The 16,794-nt window shown below is 56.9% G+C and overlaps 1 protein-coding gene across 5 annotated transcripts in view; it reads right to left on the bottom strand.

Annotated features, from left to right (window-relative positions):
- Positions 1–15,668, bottom strand: part of DGKZ (diacylglycerol kinase zeta) — a 57,249-nt gene extending 41,581 nt beyond the window's left edge. For 2 of the 5 annotated variants that reach the window (XM_064512662.1, XM_064512663.1), the window contains exon 1: positions 12,509–12,943. In XM_064512662.1, the coding sequence (XP_064368732.1) occupies positions 12,509–12,675 (167 nt within the window). In that variant the 5' untranslated portion in view covers positions 12,676–12,943. Of the gene's footprint in view, positions 1–2,930; positions 3,030–12,508; positions 12,946–15,367 lie in introns of those variants that run through there. The other 3 variants (XM_026107523.2, XM_064512659.1, XM_064512661.1) reach the window with 3 other exon arrangements.
- Between the last annotated feature and the right edge of the window lie 1,126 nt (positions 15,669–16,794).

Here is a 16,794-nt window from a genome sequence, read left to right as displayed (position 1 = left end):
GTTCTGAATTCTGTCTTGGGCTGGCATGACCTGGACCCAAACGGAAACAGCCCAGATGGATGCCCAGTGCAGATTCAGGCAGGCCTCATGGAAGGCCCTGAAATCCTTTCTGCTCTAAGTCACAGGGTCAGGGGAAACCAAAATAGCCAGGACCAGCAAGAGACCAGTTCACTGCTTTTCCAAGTCCCTTCCACCAGAGGCAGCTCAAAAACAAAGCACCAGAGCTCTCTCCTCAAGTCAACCTTGCTGCTGCTGCTGTCCTCCCCTTTCCCCCCATGACTTACTAAGCCTTGACCCCACATGTGTGCATGCATGTGAATGGGAGGCAAGGGAGACCATCAGCTCCCTGTGTCACCATCACAAGTTTCAGTCTGATGTGTTCAAGCTGAAACCACAGCTCTGAACCAAGATGCTCCAGGCGACCATTTTCCCCCACGCAGCCTTGAGTCAGGCTTTCCAAGCAAGGAGGCCCCTGTTTCATTCAGGGAAACACACCTGAAGCCACACAGCAAGCAGCAGTCACTACAGCTGTCTGCAACAAAGGAGAGAGGCTGGAAACCGGGGGCACCGCTCAGCATCTCTGAGAAACCAGGTCCTGACCAATCTATCCCCCACACAAAGCCTGAGGCTGAGACAGGAAAGACACCTCCTGTTTCTGCATCCCAAGCCTTCATCAGAACCCCATGACTAAGCAAAGCACGCCCTGGCTTACGACCTGAAAGACATTTGTTGGTTTAACCATGACCCTATTACTGATATCAAGTCTAATTTTTGGTTTCACTTTTTCAATTTGTGGCAGTGAGTTTCCAAGTTTTTTTCTGCCCCCTCACATTAAAATTAAAGTCACTCCTTTTAGCAATGTTAAATCTATCACTTCTCAATTTTGCTAAATGTCAACTTGTTCCTCTGTTATAAATGGAAGGGCAGGAGAAGTTGATTTTTTCCTCCACCCTTTTTGTTCTGTGTGCCTTCAGCACATCTGATCTCATGTGCTTCCTTTTCTTCTCTGTTCTCTCCTCCTGATACTCCTTTGCCTGGAAATTTCTGCAGTCTCACTGATGGGCTCTTTTCTTGCACTGTCTTTTGGAGAGGAGATCCCAGGAGAACGGCGTTGCTGGTTCAGAGAGCAGAACACTCTCTCTCTTTTCTGATGTGGGCTAACCCTTCTATGCAGACTGGTAGCACAGTGCTGCCTAGCTCTGCTCACTGAGTTTCTTTATTCCTACCATGCTATAACATTGACTTTACTCCTTCGAAAAGGGAGGCAATGCATGGAGACTGTGCAATGGGTGCTCTGAAAACTTCCTGCTGGCAGCTTTCACCCAGGAGCTAAAAGCCATTAGGGGCACAAACAGCCTTGGCTATGAAGACACAGCTACTAGTTACTTCACCAATATACCCTTACTGCTTTTCACCCAGTCTGACACCTTCGCTTGCTTAATCCCAGTAGCACCAGGCGACATTGGGTGCTCTGGAGATCATCAGAGGGGGGGAAAGCAATCCAGACTCCAGGCACAATAACTGCACAAAGGCTGGATAGATACTGTAGCACAACACTGAGGGGTCAACAAGATATAAGACCCACTGTAGCAGTGAGCTAAGACCTTTCTTTGGCTGGAGATTTGCCTCTGATCATTAGGGAACACAGAAGACAGGGGCTAATAAGGTAACGCCAGCAAGCTTGCTCATTTCACCCATCATGATGCTGAACAAGCCCTGAGTGGACACTTTGCAAAGCCCTCCCCTGCAGGAGGGAGGAAAGAAAAACCAGCAAAGGCGCAGTAGCAAGAGAGACAGGGCCAAGGTGCCTGTATGGGGAACATCCCACAACATCCAGCTGAACCAAGCCCCAGGAAAAGGACCAGAACTGGGCTGAAGAGCTCTTCTCTCCCCATCATCCCTTCAGCATGCAGTACAGAAGAGTGATCATGCCCTCTGGTGTTCAACCCACAGCACTTTGGGACTCTCAAACCCCATCCACCTCCAGTTTGCAGAGAGCTACCCAAACACAGAGTCTTATCCATAACATCTCCACCCAGAAGACTCCCAAGTGGCACCAAGAAGAGTTCTTCTCCCTTTGCAGGATGAAGCCTTTTGTGCCTACAAGGTGGACAAGCTGAAGACTGTTGTGATCAGAAACACACTGCTCATGGCAAGGAGCAGGAAACTCGGAAAGGCCCAGGACACTGTGCAGATGGGGTAATACCCAGAGAAGCCATTTAGCAGACACCAGGAAACAACAGTCTTCAGAACAGGTCTTCCTGTTGTTTCTGCACAGCAGTCACACAAGCGCAGCCAAATTCTCACCAGGCCGCTGTGCTGTACCACACAGACTATGGTATAGGGAGCCTAGGAACAGGATCTGGGACTTCCCCTACCTCCACATCTCTTTGGGAATCACACACAGCCCCCAACACCACTGTTAGCCTAGGTATCATTTTGCACACAGTAACTACATCCCAGCAGTTGTGGCTATGTTCCAGGCCCTGGGTTTCCACCACATCTGGCAGGCCCAGCCCTCCTGAATTTCAGGATGCTTTGGCCATTCAGCTAAACTGCCCCCTCAATTTTCTCATCTCAGGTCTTCACAGTGCTCAGCTAGCATAGGATCTAGGTGTTACAGCCCTCATGGCCACGACAGCTAGGAACTGGAGGAGGAAGGCCTGGACAGGTCTCTGTCCCAAACACCAGCAAAGCTGGGGCTGCCACGTTAGGAGATGAAAGTCCAGCAGCAAGCTGCCCTCTAGAATGAGGTTAGTGACACACACAGCAGGCAGGCAGCCTGGCTTTTGGTGGCCTTGGTTAGTGCAGACACAAGAGGGTGACGTGGGGTGAGACGTAGATGGGAGGGAGGAGAGCTCTTGAGCAGCAACGATGCAGCAGCTGCTGGAACTGCACAGCCTATGTAAGCCAATAAAAATACCACATACTTATACACCGCCGGCCGGTGCTTTATCCTCCTGGATCCCCATCGGCCGGGCTGGCTGCCCTGGAGACAAGGGAAGACACCTTTGTGGGGCAGGTGGAGTCTAGGGACACAAAGAGAATGGTCAGCGAGCCCTCCCCACAAACAGATCTGGCCACCCGGCACACAACACTGTTCTCCCCCTCCGTGGCTTTGCTGCTCTGGCTCTGGCCCTCCACCCTCCAAGCTTTTCCCACAGTGTCGGCGTTCACAGACCCCCATGAGGGTCCTTGCAGCTGCTGTGTCACCACCCCTGCTGTCACCATGCTCCTGCAGAGCATGGATCAGTATCTCTGGTGGTACAATAACCTGGTTGGAAAGGGTAGGTCTTCTTTCCTACTTCAGAGGCAGTCAGCAAATGCCAAGCACCACGCTCTGGCTTCTGGGCTGGGACCAGAGTCACCTCATGCCTGATCCAGCCACCAAGGCCAAAACAGAGCAAGAACCACTCACTGCCCTTTGCCAAAGAACCTCAATTGTACCCAGAGGGTTAGACCCAGGATGCTTCTCTAGCAGGTCACATCCACTTTATTCTTCACCTGGCTGACTTAACAGTAAGTTGAGCTTCTCCTCAGGGGTCTCAGCACGCCCCAAAACCCACTGCCGAGGGCAGATGAAGCAAGACTGCACCTCTCCCACACTCCCCCATCACTCGGGGCTGCCTGGGCAGAGAGTGGCAGCAGCCATGATTCATGCCACAAGGGTGCCAGCAGGGTGAGCCTGAGGGTGCCCAGGTCATGCACCTTGAGGGGTCCCAGGTGTGTATGACCCAGATACTTGCCAGCATGGCTCAGGGACTAGCACCAGGTTAGCAGAAGGGGGGAGCCATGCTTCCTTCCCTCCTCCCCTTCTTCTGCCTGCTACGCCAGCCTGGCTCCTGGCAGCCTTTGCCTTGCCTGCTGGGCCCAGATATGGATTTGAATTTCAAATAAATTATGAAGGCACTCACCAAACCTTGCAGAAGGAGAATTGTTTGAGCAGGGCAGCCTGCCTCTTCTGAAAACCCCAGCCCCTGTACTAGGCACTAAGGGTCTGCAGGGAAAGGAGGCAGAACATCTGCCCACTCAAAACAGTGTTGGGAATGGCCCAGAGAGCCCCAAACCCCCCAAGTCAGGGGCTGGGGAGCAGAGCGAGTTCATCATCCAACAGAGACGGGGAGAGCTTTCCTTACACCCCTCCAGCCCCCTCTGCGGCCTCGTCTGCTTCCCCCAGCATTCAAACCACAACGACATTTGAAAGCAGGTGATGCCATCGCTCAAAAGCCAAGACAACAGGATCTTTGTTGGCAGCCTCTGCTAAGACATGTCCTCCCCTCCATCAGCTCCCTGCCCCTCCTCCCGCTTTCTCAGGAGGCTGCAGAGCATAGTGAAGTGAGTGCAAGAAACCACAGCAGAGGTGACTACAGAAAGTCTCTGCCCGGCCTGACGGCCTCAATTTCAACCTACGCAACACACCCTCCAAAGCCAAGTTTAAAACACAGCCAGCCTGACAGCTTTAAGAGGTCAGAGCACTGCGTGTCTTAAACAGGACACATTTCTGGGTCGCCAGCCCCTCACACCTCCCTCAGGCCACTATAACGGTCACTAAATGGATTTATCATTCCCAAAATGGAGCCTAGCCCTTCCGTCTCCGCCAAGGAGTGGCTCCACGCCAACCGTTACACGAGCTGCCACCCCTGGTCAGAGCTGTGCTGCCCAAGGGGGTGCTGCCGATCGTGTGCCCTGGGAGCCCCGATGAGACAGGTCTGCTTCCCCACACACAGGCAGGCACAGAGGGGCCCCTGCCAGCAGGGCCATCTCTTAATCCTGCCATCTGCCAGCCTCCAATGGGTGTGAAATCCCTGCAGAAAACACCCCCTCTGTATTTGAAAGGCGGCAGCTGCCGGGCGCCTGCCGTCGGACCGCCCCACACGATGTTCCCCTGCGTGGTGACCTCGGGTTTTTGCGGTAAGAGGCTTAGCACTGAATCCGAGCAGCTCACGGGCCAGGCCAGGAACGGCAAGGCAAGATGAGATACAGATAATCTGCTTGAGAGGGAACTTTCACACGGAGGGGTCGGCACGTGGCCGGATGCGCCAGCCTCCGCTCCCTCTCCGCGAAGCCGGGGGCGGCTGTGGGCTGCGCTCGGGGGCCTGGCAGCTCACATACAGCCTCTGAACCACTTTAGCTACCTCAAAAGCTGTGATTCTTCATCCTTCCCACTCAGGTGGGCCCTGCCCCAGAAAAGCAGGCAGGATCCCCAGGAGCTTCTCCTCAGCCCGAGGATGATTCACAACTTCAGGCCTCTCCCACAGGGGCAGGGAAGGAGGCTCCCTGCCTCTGCCTGGCGAAGGAGCCAGAGCAAGCTCTCAGCTCCAGACCTGCACCTGGGCTACCAACCAGCAAGAGACAAGCTGCTCCGGCACCCACGTTTCCTGTGGGAGCCAAGCTGTGCCAAAACGAGGGGAAATCCCTCTGCAACGAGCCTTTTTGTTAGCTTCTCCCACTTCCTGGGACAGAAAACCAGCTGGGTCACGTGGCTTTCAGCAAAGCCACAGAGTATTTTGGAGCCTGAGCCTGCTCCGCCTCACACAGAGGTGAGCTCTGACTAGCATGCATGGGAAGGGAGATGGGGTGAACGTTGTGGTCAGGAGCCAGGGAAGGGGTGAGCCCTGAGCTCCTCTCTGCAGGTTCAGGTGGGACTTTTAGGCGTCCAAGGGGCTCTGACAGGGAGCCACCCCCATGAGACTGTGATTAGAGCCTGCCATGAGGATGGGGAAGGCAAGTGACAGTCTTCAGCCAAGGGGTAGGCCTACACTTGGCCAAAGCTTGCACGCCCTCTCCAGAGCAGGCCTTCCCAAGCCCGTGCTGCCTGCCTACCAACACGTACCACCACACAGGTAAGAGGTGCTTGGGCAGCATACACAGATCCCTGTCCCTGGGTCTCATTGGTCGCTGCTGCATCGGAAGGACTCCTCAGAGATGAAAGATGTTTAGCTCATCTCCCCAGTTTCTGAATCACTGGAATTGACTGAAAGCCATGAGATGGGCAAAGCTCGGGCAGTCTGTTCCTAGGCACAGGAGCAACGGCAACAGGTAGAAACTGGAATCGCCAGCCTAACCCAGACAGCACAACCTGGCCAGCAGGCAGGGCTTAGGCAGAGGCCCATTAACCTCTACCGTCTGGGACACGAGGGACAAGGAAGAGGTTCTTTGAATTAGCAGAAAACACTTGCCCCAGTGTGATGAGGAAGACTTTTCCCACCCCCCTGGGGAAAGAGTTCACTGTTAACTGCAAAGTTACCACCCCCAAGCATTAACCCCTAAATTGTGTATGGTAAATACCACATGCATCTGACATGGACCACAGGACTCCATCTCCCTTATGCACCAGTAACGCTTATGCAGCTTGCCAGGTCAGTGCAGCATCATCATGTGCCCCAGCTAAGTTTCACCATCTGCCTAAAGTCCTAACGGCAAGGAGAGAGAAAAGCCTCCCTTGTTCTGAATTCCCAGGAAGAGACTGCAGCTTCTGCCGTGCCTGCAAGTTTCAACAGAAACACAGGGAAAGGGGATGGTACTTTTGTAATACTATAGAGCAAGGCCTGGGGAAAGTTCCCTGGACTCAGAATCACAAAGTGGCACTTATTCCCTCAGAGACTGGTGCCAGCTCAAAAACCAGCAAGACAGGTTTCCTGTATTTCCACACACTGTGCATGACCCTGAGTAGGTCCTGCAGAGTCCCTATATCCAGAAGTCTCCCACAGAAGTAGTGTACCTCCTTCCAGTCCCCAGTCTCTTCTGAAAAGGAAGGTTTACCATCCCAAGGATCAAGGAGTCTAAGCATCAGTCTGAAGTCCTAGCATTGGTTCGGGACTCAGCATCTCAAAATCAGCACCTGTTTACAGAAGCAAGCAAGCAAATATGTGGCTGTGAGCTATTTCATGAGCTTCAGCTCAAGGAGTCATCTGGGAATGGCAGCCAAAGAAACCAGAGCTCCAAGGAGAATGGAGATGGAAGTTTATCCATTTAGAGGCTTTGCCAAGTTTTCAGAGGGACTGTCTGCACCCCGGGCATGACACCACGATGACAGAGAGAAATCCTACACTGCCTCCCCAACCACCTGCCAGAGCTCAGGTCGCCTTCCACAACAGCATCACTACCTATCCCAGAAGGCTGGACTTGCCCTACGAGCATCTGCTGTTCTTCACCTCCAGCAAGATCCACACAATCAAACCACTCCCAGATTCTCTCCCCTCACATCACTCATTGCTCTGCCTCTTTGCTCTGAACGCCTTCTTAGTGCTAAGATCTGCATGCACTGCACCCATACCAGTGCCTCTCCCTACCCCTTCATTGCCCTTCTCTCTTCCCAGTATCTTTTCCCCAGGAGGAAAGAGGTCCATTGCCCTCCTTCCGCCCCATCTCTCATCCCCTTGATGAGATTACGTGGTTTCCTGGAAGGGATACTGTAACTCCTAATCAGATTACAGGTCTTGTCACCTTCTCCAGCTCCGGTGCATTGCACCACAGCAACCTCAGCTCTGATCTCTGTAGCCAGACCAGCTGGAGGGTGCCCTGGAGTCAGAGAGGGCAGAGAAGGGAGCAAGGTGGAAGTCAGAGAGGATCCTAGCCTCAGGTCAGCAGCGCTTGCAGTCAGGCTCCCAGCCCACCATCACAAGCGCTCTGATCCTCCCCAGCATACACCACCTATTCTGTCACAACAGCCCCACAAGGAGTTGGCAGCCACCCCGGCCCAGCCTTGCTCTGCTGGGAGGCTGTGCTTCCTGCTAGTGCACGACTTGCTCACCTAGCACTTTCTTCCACGCAAGATCAAAACTCCCTGATCCACCCCGCAGGAGGTCAGGCCTGGAACAGAGAGGACAGAGCAAACACAGCAGAGGGAACAGGTCTCCCAGCACATTGGATCTACCCTGCAAACAAGTACAGGTGTTGCTGCAAGCAGAGCAGCTGGGGACTCCTACAGGTATAGCTGGCCCAGGCCCAGTTCTGCTGGCCCGGCTCGGCCCAGCTAAAGGAGCCCCAGGGCTGCCTGGCTGGGGTCGCCCTGCCTTCCTCCCACTGCTGCTCACCTGTGAAATGAAAGGAGAACAGAGGCTGGAAGTTTTCAGAGCTAGAGGCGTCACAATTAGATCAAAGTGTTCATGTGCGGCGGAGGAGGTATCCTCTATTGCTCAAGAGCTAGCTGGCAGCAAGGTGCTTTGTGGAAATCTTGTCCTGAGGTAAGCTCTGCTCTGACTCTGGTAGTGTGCAGATTTTAAACTTGAGGGTTCTTGCCACTGCCACAGCTGTCTAGTTTCCCCTCAGAGCACCTGGGATTTACCTCATGGCACAGCTACTTTACCACACTTGTGCCAGGGAGAAGCAGATCTACAGTCCTGCACCCTGGATTGGCAGCCCTCAGGTCTGGGTCAGCCGCTGGGGCCGGCTCTGAGCCTTCAAGCTCAGCTCACAGGTGAAGGGCCCACTAGTTAAAGAAGATCCTTGTGGTACCATCAGCACAGCAAGCATGGGGAAGGCGAGGGGCCAGCACATGCTGGTGACAGTCACAGAAGCACTTCTCCCCCAGCTTTCACATGAGTGTGAGCATCAAGCAGAAAGACAGTGACAAGCAATATCTCAGAAAGATGTAGGCGGGTGCTCAGCTCAGTTTCTAGAGTGCCGTTTACCCGCATGCTGTGCCACCCACAGACCTTCCCCAGGGTAATGTATGCATCCCCAAGCTCACATGCAAGTTACAGTGACAAGCCTGGCAAAGAACTGCAGCTGAAAACTTGGTCCCGTGTTCTCCGCAGGGTTACTGCCTCCAGGCTTTGCTGATCATCGCTGCCCTCGCTGTCTATGCTGCCTGCCCTAGACCTGACCATCCCACATACCTCCTGTAAAGGGGAATGTGTTAAAGGCCCTGAAGCCCATAGGAAGAGACCCATTTCAGCAGTTTACTTCTCCAGCAAGGGAGAGAGCAGGAAAGGGATTTCATCCCCACCACTTATATGGTACTCCTTTCCCAGGTCCTCTCTGGAAGGGGTAAACTCTGCTGTTCACTTATAGCAAGAGAAGCAGGGCACCTAGGAAAGAAATTTAATCCTAACCACCTATTATCTGATCAGCTCCAATCTCTTTATCAGCCCAGTTAAACAAATTACCCATCTGTGGCCTGGATGCATGTATTGTGCACTTGTCTCTGTCAGTGCTGGAGCCAATTACTCCACCCTCCTTTAAGGCAATTACAAGGTACAGAAATAAGTCTGCTTGCAAAATACAAGAGACTAACTTACTGCAGTTCTAGCTTTCAGAGAGAACTTGGGGTCTCATCCCTCCTCTTTTGCTTACAAACCCCTCAGGATTCATCTGTAGTGCACCAGGTGCCAACCCTAAGGACAGATGGGCTCTCAGGGCACTGTGGGAACCAAACAAGTCAAGAAGCATTTAGTATCAGTGCAGTCTCTCTCAGAGACACCGTTTCTTGGATCTGTCACTCATCTGACTACACTCACGAAGGCTGTGGCTGTGCCTTCTGTTGTTCATGCAAAAGGCCTGAGCAACATGAGGACCAGCATCCTTGAAGGAATGCGAGCATTGCGTGCCCACCTCAGGAGACCTCTCTCCTTGAAGTCAGGGAAATCCAGAGACTCAGGAACACTGGTGCTTGAGGGGATGTTTTTCCAGATACAGCAAGCTCCTGCTCATTGCCAAGTGCAAAGTTTCCTCCAGACTTCCTGGCCAAATATATTCTGGCTAAGCTCCAGAATCCAAGGGGGTACAAATTTCTCCACCAATCACTGTGTTTCAGGGATAGGGACTGACTGTACTTCTCTCCAAAACAAAGAACAAACACACACCTTACCCCACAATCCCCTCCGATGAAGTGGAACTTCATGCTACCTTCCACTCCAACGTTCAGGTGGGCACAAATTCAACAGCACTCAGCAGCTTACAGCCAATTATCCTCCACAGTCTTCCACCAACTCTACCCACTCACAGACACATGTGGGAGCTCCCTCCTTCTCCAAGGCCCATGGGAATTTCTTCTTGCCCCCTACACCTTTTTACAGCTGAGTGCTGTGTTTGTCATCCTGAGCTGGGGGAACTGAGTCCCAACCAGTGGAAGCACAACAAGAGAAGAATACAGGCACCAAACAACTACATGGGCAATTCCAGCTGCACTGGACAGCACGGTGCGCTGGGCTGCTGTTTCCTGCTCACGCTCATCCCACTGCTTCTCCCAAACATGTCTGCACAGCACAAGTCCATTCAGACACACTTTATTCATTCCCTTTCTGTGTAGGCTCTGATCTACTTTGCAATAATGGCAGCCTAGGTACTCAAGGCTGGGAAAAGGAGAGAGACTGCAAGATGCTTCATGCAGCTACTGCTGCCAAAACTGAAACCAGAGAAGAAGAAAGCAGCTCTCACTCTCCCACTTAGTCCTGTGATGGAATGACCTTGGAAACTCTTCACTCTCGGCTCCTGCTCCTGAAGGGAAGGGGACAGGAAACAAGCAGAGGAAACTCTGAACCAAGCTTTCTGGGCTAAGCCATTCCGGGCTCTGTCAGCAAGAGCACAGCCAGCAGGCTGGGGAAAGAGCCTACTCCCCCATTCCCTTCAGCACCTGTGACACCACACTGGGAGCACTGTGTCCTGCTTTGGGCCCCTTAGCACAAGAAAGAGACCGGAGAAAGTTCAGCAGAGGACCACCAAGATGGCTGTGGCCAGAAGCCCTAACATACAAGGAGAGGCTAAGAGAACTGGGCTTGTCCAGCCTGATCAGACATCAGGAAATTTTTTTCACCAAGAGTTTAAGCACTGGAGCAGGTGCCCAGAGTGCAATCTCCACACCCTGTTCATCCTGAGCAATGTTGGTCCTGCTTGGAGGGTGGACTAGATAACTTAGGTCCAGAGGGACCTCTGTAGGTTATTCTGCATTTCTACCTGCCTCTGGATGGCACAAGCTTACGTGGGCTGGGAATCTCAGAAACACCCAGGCAAAACAGCACGGCTGGAGCAATGCTAAGAAGTCTAGTTGACCCTGGAGGTGAAGGCGCAGCACAAAAGTCGAGGACACTAGATCAGGGTGCAGCAAGCAAGCCCAGCACCTTGCAGCTAAGGGGTACCTAAGCTCCTTGGAAGCTGGGATCCCAGCAAACAGCCCAGGACTAGCACAGTCATTTCCCAGGTGCTGCAGGCCTGACTGATCTTGCAGCAAAGGCAGGGTGTATGGGGATGGAGATGAGTTCTGCTTATGTGGAAACAAATCCTCCAGACATGGGGCTCTGACTTCTCTGGGGAGGAGGCAGGGGTCATTGAGGGCAATGCTTCCCAACTTCCTATTATTCATGTCAGTAGTTCAAAAGAACAGAAATGCAAACTCATCCTCCTCCATCACCATGCTGTGTTCTGCATCCCTTGGCAGGTTTGCCACAGTTGCCTACTTTGTAACCAGGGTCAGCAACCTTTCCAGGGCCCAGTGCCACAACTTAAAATGAAGCTGTTTGCCAAAACCTCCCTGGAACTGGGAGAGTCTGCCTTTGAGGGAGGCTGACTGATGGCACTCTGTCCTCCAAGCGAGGCAGGAGTTCCCAAGCACGGGGGAAGCAGAAGCAGCTGCGAGCTGTCACCTCTCACTGACGCCCCCCTCCAAGATGCTCCAGCTCCCCATGCTCAGCTCAGAGCTGGCCTTGCCAAACGCCACCACCGGGGATCGGCCTCCCCTGGCGCCTGTGCCCCAGGTTGCTGACCTCTGCCTTACAAACTTGCTGCCTATCACACAATTGCTACCACCGCTGGGAGGTCAGCCACGGGACCGGCAACATACTGTGAAACAGCCAGGAGGTCACACAGCCGGCCGCGACGGCATACCATCTGCGGGCTGACGGCAGGCAGCCAGGCAGGGCAGGCGAGAGGCACGCTGGCCTGCGCACGCCACGCGCCCGCTGTCACCAGTGCGCGGCATGATTTCTCTGCCCTCCTCCCGCAGGTGACCGACCTCGGACTAGCCCGGGCCACGGTGCACGACCAGCGCGGGTACGCACGCAGCCCGGCGGCCACGGCCGAGCAGCGGGGGCCCAGCCCTCAGCGGTCACACACCGCTTGCTGCCCCAGCAAACGTGAGCCCGGTGGGCGGCAGGGTACGGTCACATCCCCGCCGCTGGAGCTACGCGGGGCGACAGGGAGCCCCAGCCGGGGGCATAGGCTGCCCTCACTGCGCTGCCCGGGCAGGGCCCGGCTTCGCACCCCCAGCTGCCCCCACGGACGTGCGGCCAAGGGCCCGGCGAGGCGCGGGGAGAGCCCAGTCCGGGGGTGGCGGTGCCTCCCCGTCCCCACCTGCCGCGGCAAGGCGCGGCCCGCGATCCCCTCCGGCCGGCTCGGCCTGCCCGAGGCCGCCGGCACCTCCGCGGCCCGGCGCGGGCAGGCGACGCCAGGTGCGCCGGCGCTGCCCGGCCCCGTCGGCCCGGCGCGGTCTCCCGGGGGCGGCAGCGGGCCGCAGCGCCGACAGACATCGCTCGGCGGCCGGAGGCCGGGCACCCGCCGCCCCGGTGCTCACCTGCGCCCGAAGAGCTTGAGGCCGGTGAAGCGCTTGTTGCTGTGCCGGCGGCCCGGCGGCGGCGGCGGCCCCCGCTCGGGCTCGGCGCCGTCCGACGCCCCGGAGGCGGCGGCGGAGGAGGAGGAGGAGGAGGGCGAGCAGCCCCGCGGAGACTCCGCCGCCTCCATGGCGCGGCGCGGGGCTCGACGCTGCCGCTGCTGCCGCTACCGCCGCCGGCCCGCCGGCCCGCGCCGCGGCTCCATGCGAGAGCACAGTAGAGGCGGGCAGAGCGAGGGGAGGGAGGCGGCGCGGGCCGGCCGGGGCGCCCGCCCCGCCGGGCCCGGCAGCCGGGCAGGAAGTGCCGCCGCGCACCGGCGGCCCCTGAGGCCCCGCCGAGCGGCCCGCGCCGCCGCCGCGCCGCGCCGCGCCGCCAGCGCCACCTGCCGCCGTCGGGGCCGCGCTGCCGCCGCGCCGCTGCCGCGCCGGGGGCGGGGGCGGGGGCGGGGAGCGGCCCCGGCGGCAGCCCGAGCCGCGGCCCCGCCGCCCGCCGTCTCCCGCCCCCGCCTCGCCCCGGCCGCCCCCCGCCACGCCGGTCCCGGCCGCCCCGTGCCCCCGGAGCTCCCTGACCCGGCGAAGGGGCACCTGCTCCTGCCCCACGGCCGGCCGGCCGTCGGCCCGCCAGCCCTGAGTGCCGCCCGGGCTGTCCCCCTCCCCGAAACGCTCCCAGCGAGGCCACGCTGGGGCACCGGCCCGACCCCCGCCGCCGTGGGCTGGAGCAAGGGGTGGCGGGAGCGGAGGACGGAGCCGGGCCGGCGCCGCGCGTTCGGTTTCTCGGCCGAGGCAAGCCCCGGGGCCTGGCGGGCCTGGCGCTACCGCGGCGGGAAGCAGGGAAGGAAAGGGCCGAGCTGGGCGTGGCGCCGGCCCCGGTGTCAGAGCAAGGCCCCGGGCTGGCCTTGGGGCCCGGCTGAGCGGGGGCCGATCCCACCCCGCCTGCAGCCGGCCTGCCCGCTCAGGAAGTCAAGTGTCAGCCATGCTCCCGCCCCCACACCAGGGAAAGAGCTAGAAAACAAAAGCAGAGCCTCCCTTGTCCTCCTATTGTTCGTCACACTTGTGTCGTACCTCGGCTTCGCTTACGCTGAGAGCGCTTTGTGGTTGAGCAGCGTTTAGGCATAGATCAGCCCCAGCGCCCCACACGCCGCTTCGGGCCTCAGGAGCGGCCGCAGCGGGGACAGAGCCCAGCCGAGCGGGGCCCTCGGTTGGAGCCCTCGCCCCTTTGGGGTGCCCTAGGGGCTGGTTCACTGGGGCTCCTGAGTCAGCGCCCTGGCTGCACGCTGACCCTGGAAAGCCCCAGAGAGATGGCGGGGTCTCCCCAAATTTCCTCTGTTTCCCCATCTCCTGCCCCATCTCACACTTTCTGTCAGCACCTCCCACCCCTCTGGAATGGCCTGACCTGATCTCGGGTCCCTCCGGGGGTCTCCCACTTTCTGCCAGCAACGGGAACAGCCACAGTGCCCAGGCGGCGCACACGAGGGTCACGGTGACGAAGGACGGGCCACCCGCTGGCTTTTGTGCCCCGCTTCGGTGGTGCCTCCAGGACCGCTCAGTGAGGCCCTGTCGCAGCTTTCGCCCGGCGCCGCGGCTCTCCTCGTGCCATGCTCGAGTGCGAGGCCCAGGAGCCTGTGACCTCGGACAAGTGCCCGATCAAGCACCTGTGCCTGGAGAAACAGGGCTCCAGCAGGGACCCTCCACAGTCTTCATCCTTACAACAGCTCCAGTTTCGGCCTCTAAGCCCCTTAGCCTGCCTCAACCTGCTCCAGCCTACCCAGCCAATGAGCCCCCCGACAGGACCTGATTCAAGACAGTTCTTAAATACTCTTGGGACACAAAGGAAGAATTCCTCCAGCTTGCTATTTTTCAGCTTCCTCCTACTCCCCTCTCCCCTTCCCACAGTTTCTGGCTGTCGGTCCATTCCCCCAACAACCCCGCAAATGCACCTGTGTTTCACACTGCCCTGGCACGAGCAGCTGTCGGGCAGACACAAAAAGCTTGGAGGCACAGCCACTGCCACAATGGAGACCGAGGGTCTCCGGTGGCACGGGAGGTTTGGGTTTCACTCTGGCCTCTGTTCTCATCACACTGCATGCCATGCTTCTCCTCGTGGTTTTCTAGCGAAACACTGCGTGTGTGCTGGCATGCCCCATGGCCAGACACATGCCGGGACAGAGGCATGCCTTGTGGCTGTGTTTGGCAATGGAGAGGTTGATTTCACGAAGGAAATTCTCCCTGTTCTTCACTGACAGGAGGGATGGGCAGCCCTTTTTTGCATGGAAAATGAGTTAGATATGGCAGTTGCTTTCCCCGCTCTCCCAGAAAGGCGCAAAGCTGTGCTGAAGGCTGAGTTTGTAAAGGCTGCAATGGGCAGACTCCCCACTGCAAATCTAGCAGGCTCCAAGTCCAGTATGCTCTGCATGTGTTAACCCATAACCCCTTTCTAGGCAGGTCCAGTTTGCCAGCCTGAAGCACAGATCTTTCTCAGAACAGCCTGAGGGATCGAGAAGAGGGGGCAGTCCTTCAAATGATCTCCAGCTCTACAAGAAACTGGACAGCCCCCACAGTCCCCCGCTGTCGGTGTGCCTGTGGGATCAACATCAGGAGTGACCGCACAGCCCTCCGACATCTCCCCTTGGGTGGCTGTGCTGCACAAGCCCAGCCCAGGCAGCAGGAGAAGAGGAGGGGACTGCAGGCAAGGAACCGGGAAAACACGGGAAATCTTACAGAAACCTCTACCCCACCCCCTGAAGCATGGCTGTCAGCACCAGCAGCAGAGCCACAACCCCCAAGAGCAAGAGGAAGGTAGCAGAGCCCCAGCTCAGCAGGTACCTTGTATCTACAGCCCCTGGAGGGCTCTGGGGAACGTCCCATGACCGGTGCCGCCACATCTGCCGCAGCACAAGCGGATGCTCCTCAGCCTGCCCGGGGTTCACTCTCCCTCTTCCTTCCCCGGCGGCCGGGTTCCGGAGTCATCCCAAGGGCAGGTCCTTGGCAGCGCTCCGCTAGCACCAGCGCATGGGGCCGGGAGCTGTGTTTGCACCCTCCACCTGGTTCCTCTTTCTGCACTTCCTGGAAGTGTGAGCGCGGCTGTCATTGCAGCCTGCCGCATAACCCTCTTCTCCCGACAGCCCACATCACAAGGCAAACCTCTCTGCAAGGCCCCAGCGCCCAGGCACCTTTCCAGAGAAGCTTCTCTCCCAGCTGTGGCAAGCAGGAACAAGCCCTGGCGCACTGGGCTGTGAAATGAGGAGCTGCCCCTCCCACGCGATGGCTCTTCAAAAACCCACGGCAGGCAGCTGACTCCTCTGCAGCCCACCAGGCTTCAGCTGCAGACAGCAGCAAGCAGTACATGCTCCTTCAACGGATCAGCTCCCGGGCTTGAGAAGGATCTCTCCTTGGCCTTGGGAAACTGCCCCTCAGATCCGATAACTTGCACTACTGCTGAAGGGACTCAGCAATGCAAAAGGGGCGAAGTCTCAAAGGCCCAGCGAGGCTGTGCTCCCAGACCCCCCTGTACCATGCACACCCATATCCCCGCACACACAGTGCTCCTGCAGGCAGGCAGAGCCTGGAGGCGCTTAAAGGCACAGCTCACAGAAAGCACTCAGGATGGCCCCCTGGCTGTGCGCATCCCAGCTGTACGATCACACATTCCATCCTTGCTCAGAGAGCATCTGCTCGCCCTAAGCCAGGCTCTGGCAGTGGTTCAGAAGGCAGCTAGGTAAACCACATATAGGCACTGTGGAAAGTCCAAGCATCTAGGAAATTATGGCTCAGCTTCCAAGGAGTGAAGAAAGTACCTGAAATTCTTTATGCATCAGCTGGTCTGCAGGGGAGAGTATGAGCCTGGGAGGCATAGCATATCCCAAACCCAGAAAACACAGCTCTTTATAACCAGATGCTCTGCTCTCAGGCAGCTCTGGCTGCAGGAGACCTTTAGATCAGTGATAGGGGTCTATGGACTGCTTCTGTGGGGCTCAAGGAAGGCAGCCAAGCAAAGCCAGTTCCTATATGCTGTGCTGCAGTCCCCATGGATGTTATTTCTGAAGAGGTACACATTCTTGCTTTAGAATCCCACCATTCAAAGAAAAATAACAAAGACCTTGATCTTGCTGGGCCAGCTCTGAAACAGAACACAACCCACTTCACTAATTAACATATACAGGGTGGAAGAGGCAGGTCCTGAATCCCTATCTCCCGCTCAGAAATTGGATGGGAGAGGTATTGTTATTACTGAAAGGCTTCGTGATCTCTAC

Source organism: Dromaius novaehollandiae, chromosome 5, assembly GCF_036370855.1.
Source record: "Dromaius novaehollandiae isolate bDroNov1 chromosome 5, bDroNov1.hap1, whole genome shotgun sequence".
Lineage (NCBI taxonomy): Eukaryota > Metazoa > Chordata > Aves > Casuariiformes > Dromaiidae > Dromaius > Dromaius novaehollandiae.
Note: the sequence above shows the minus strand (reverse complement) of the source record. Positions and strands in the feature narration are given on the sequence as shown.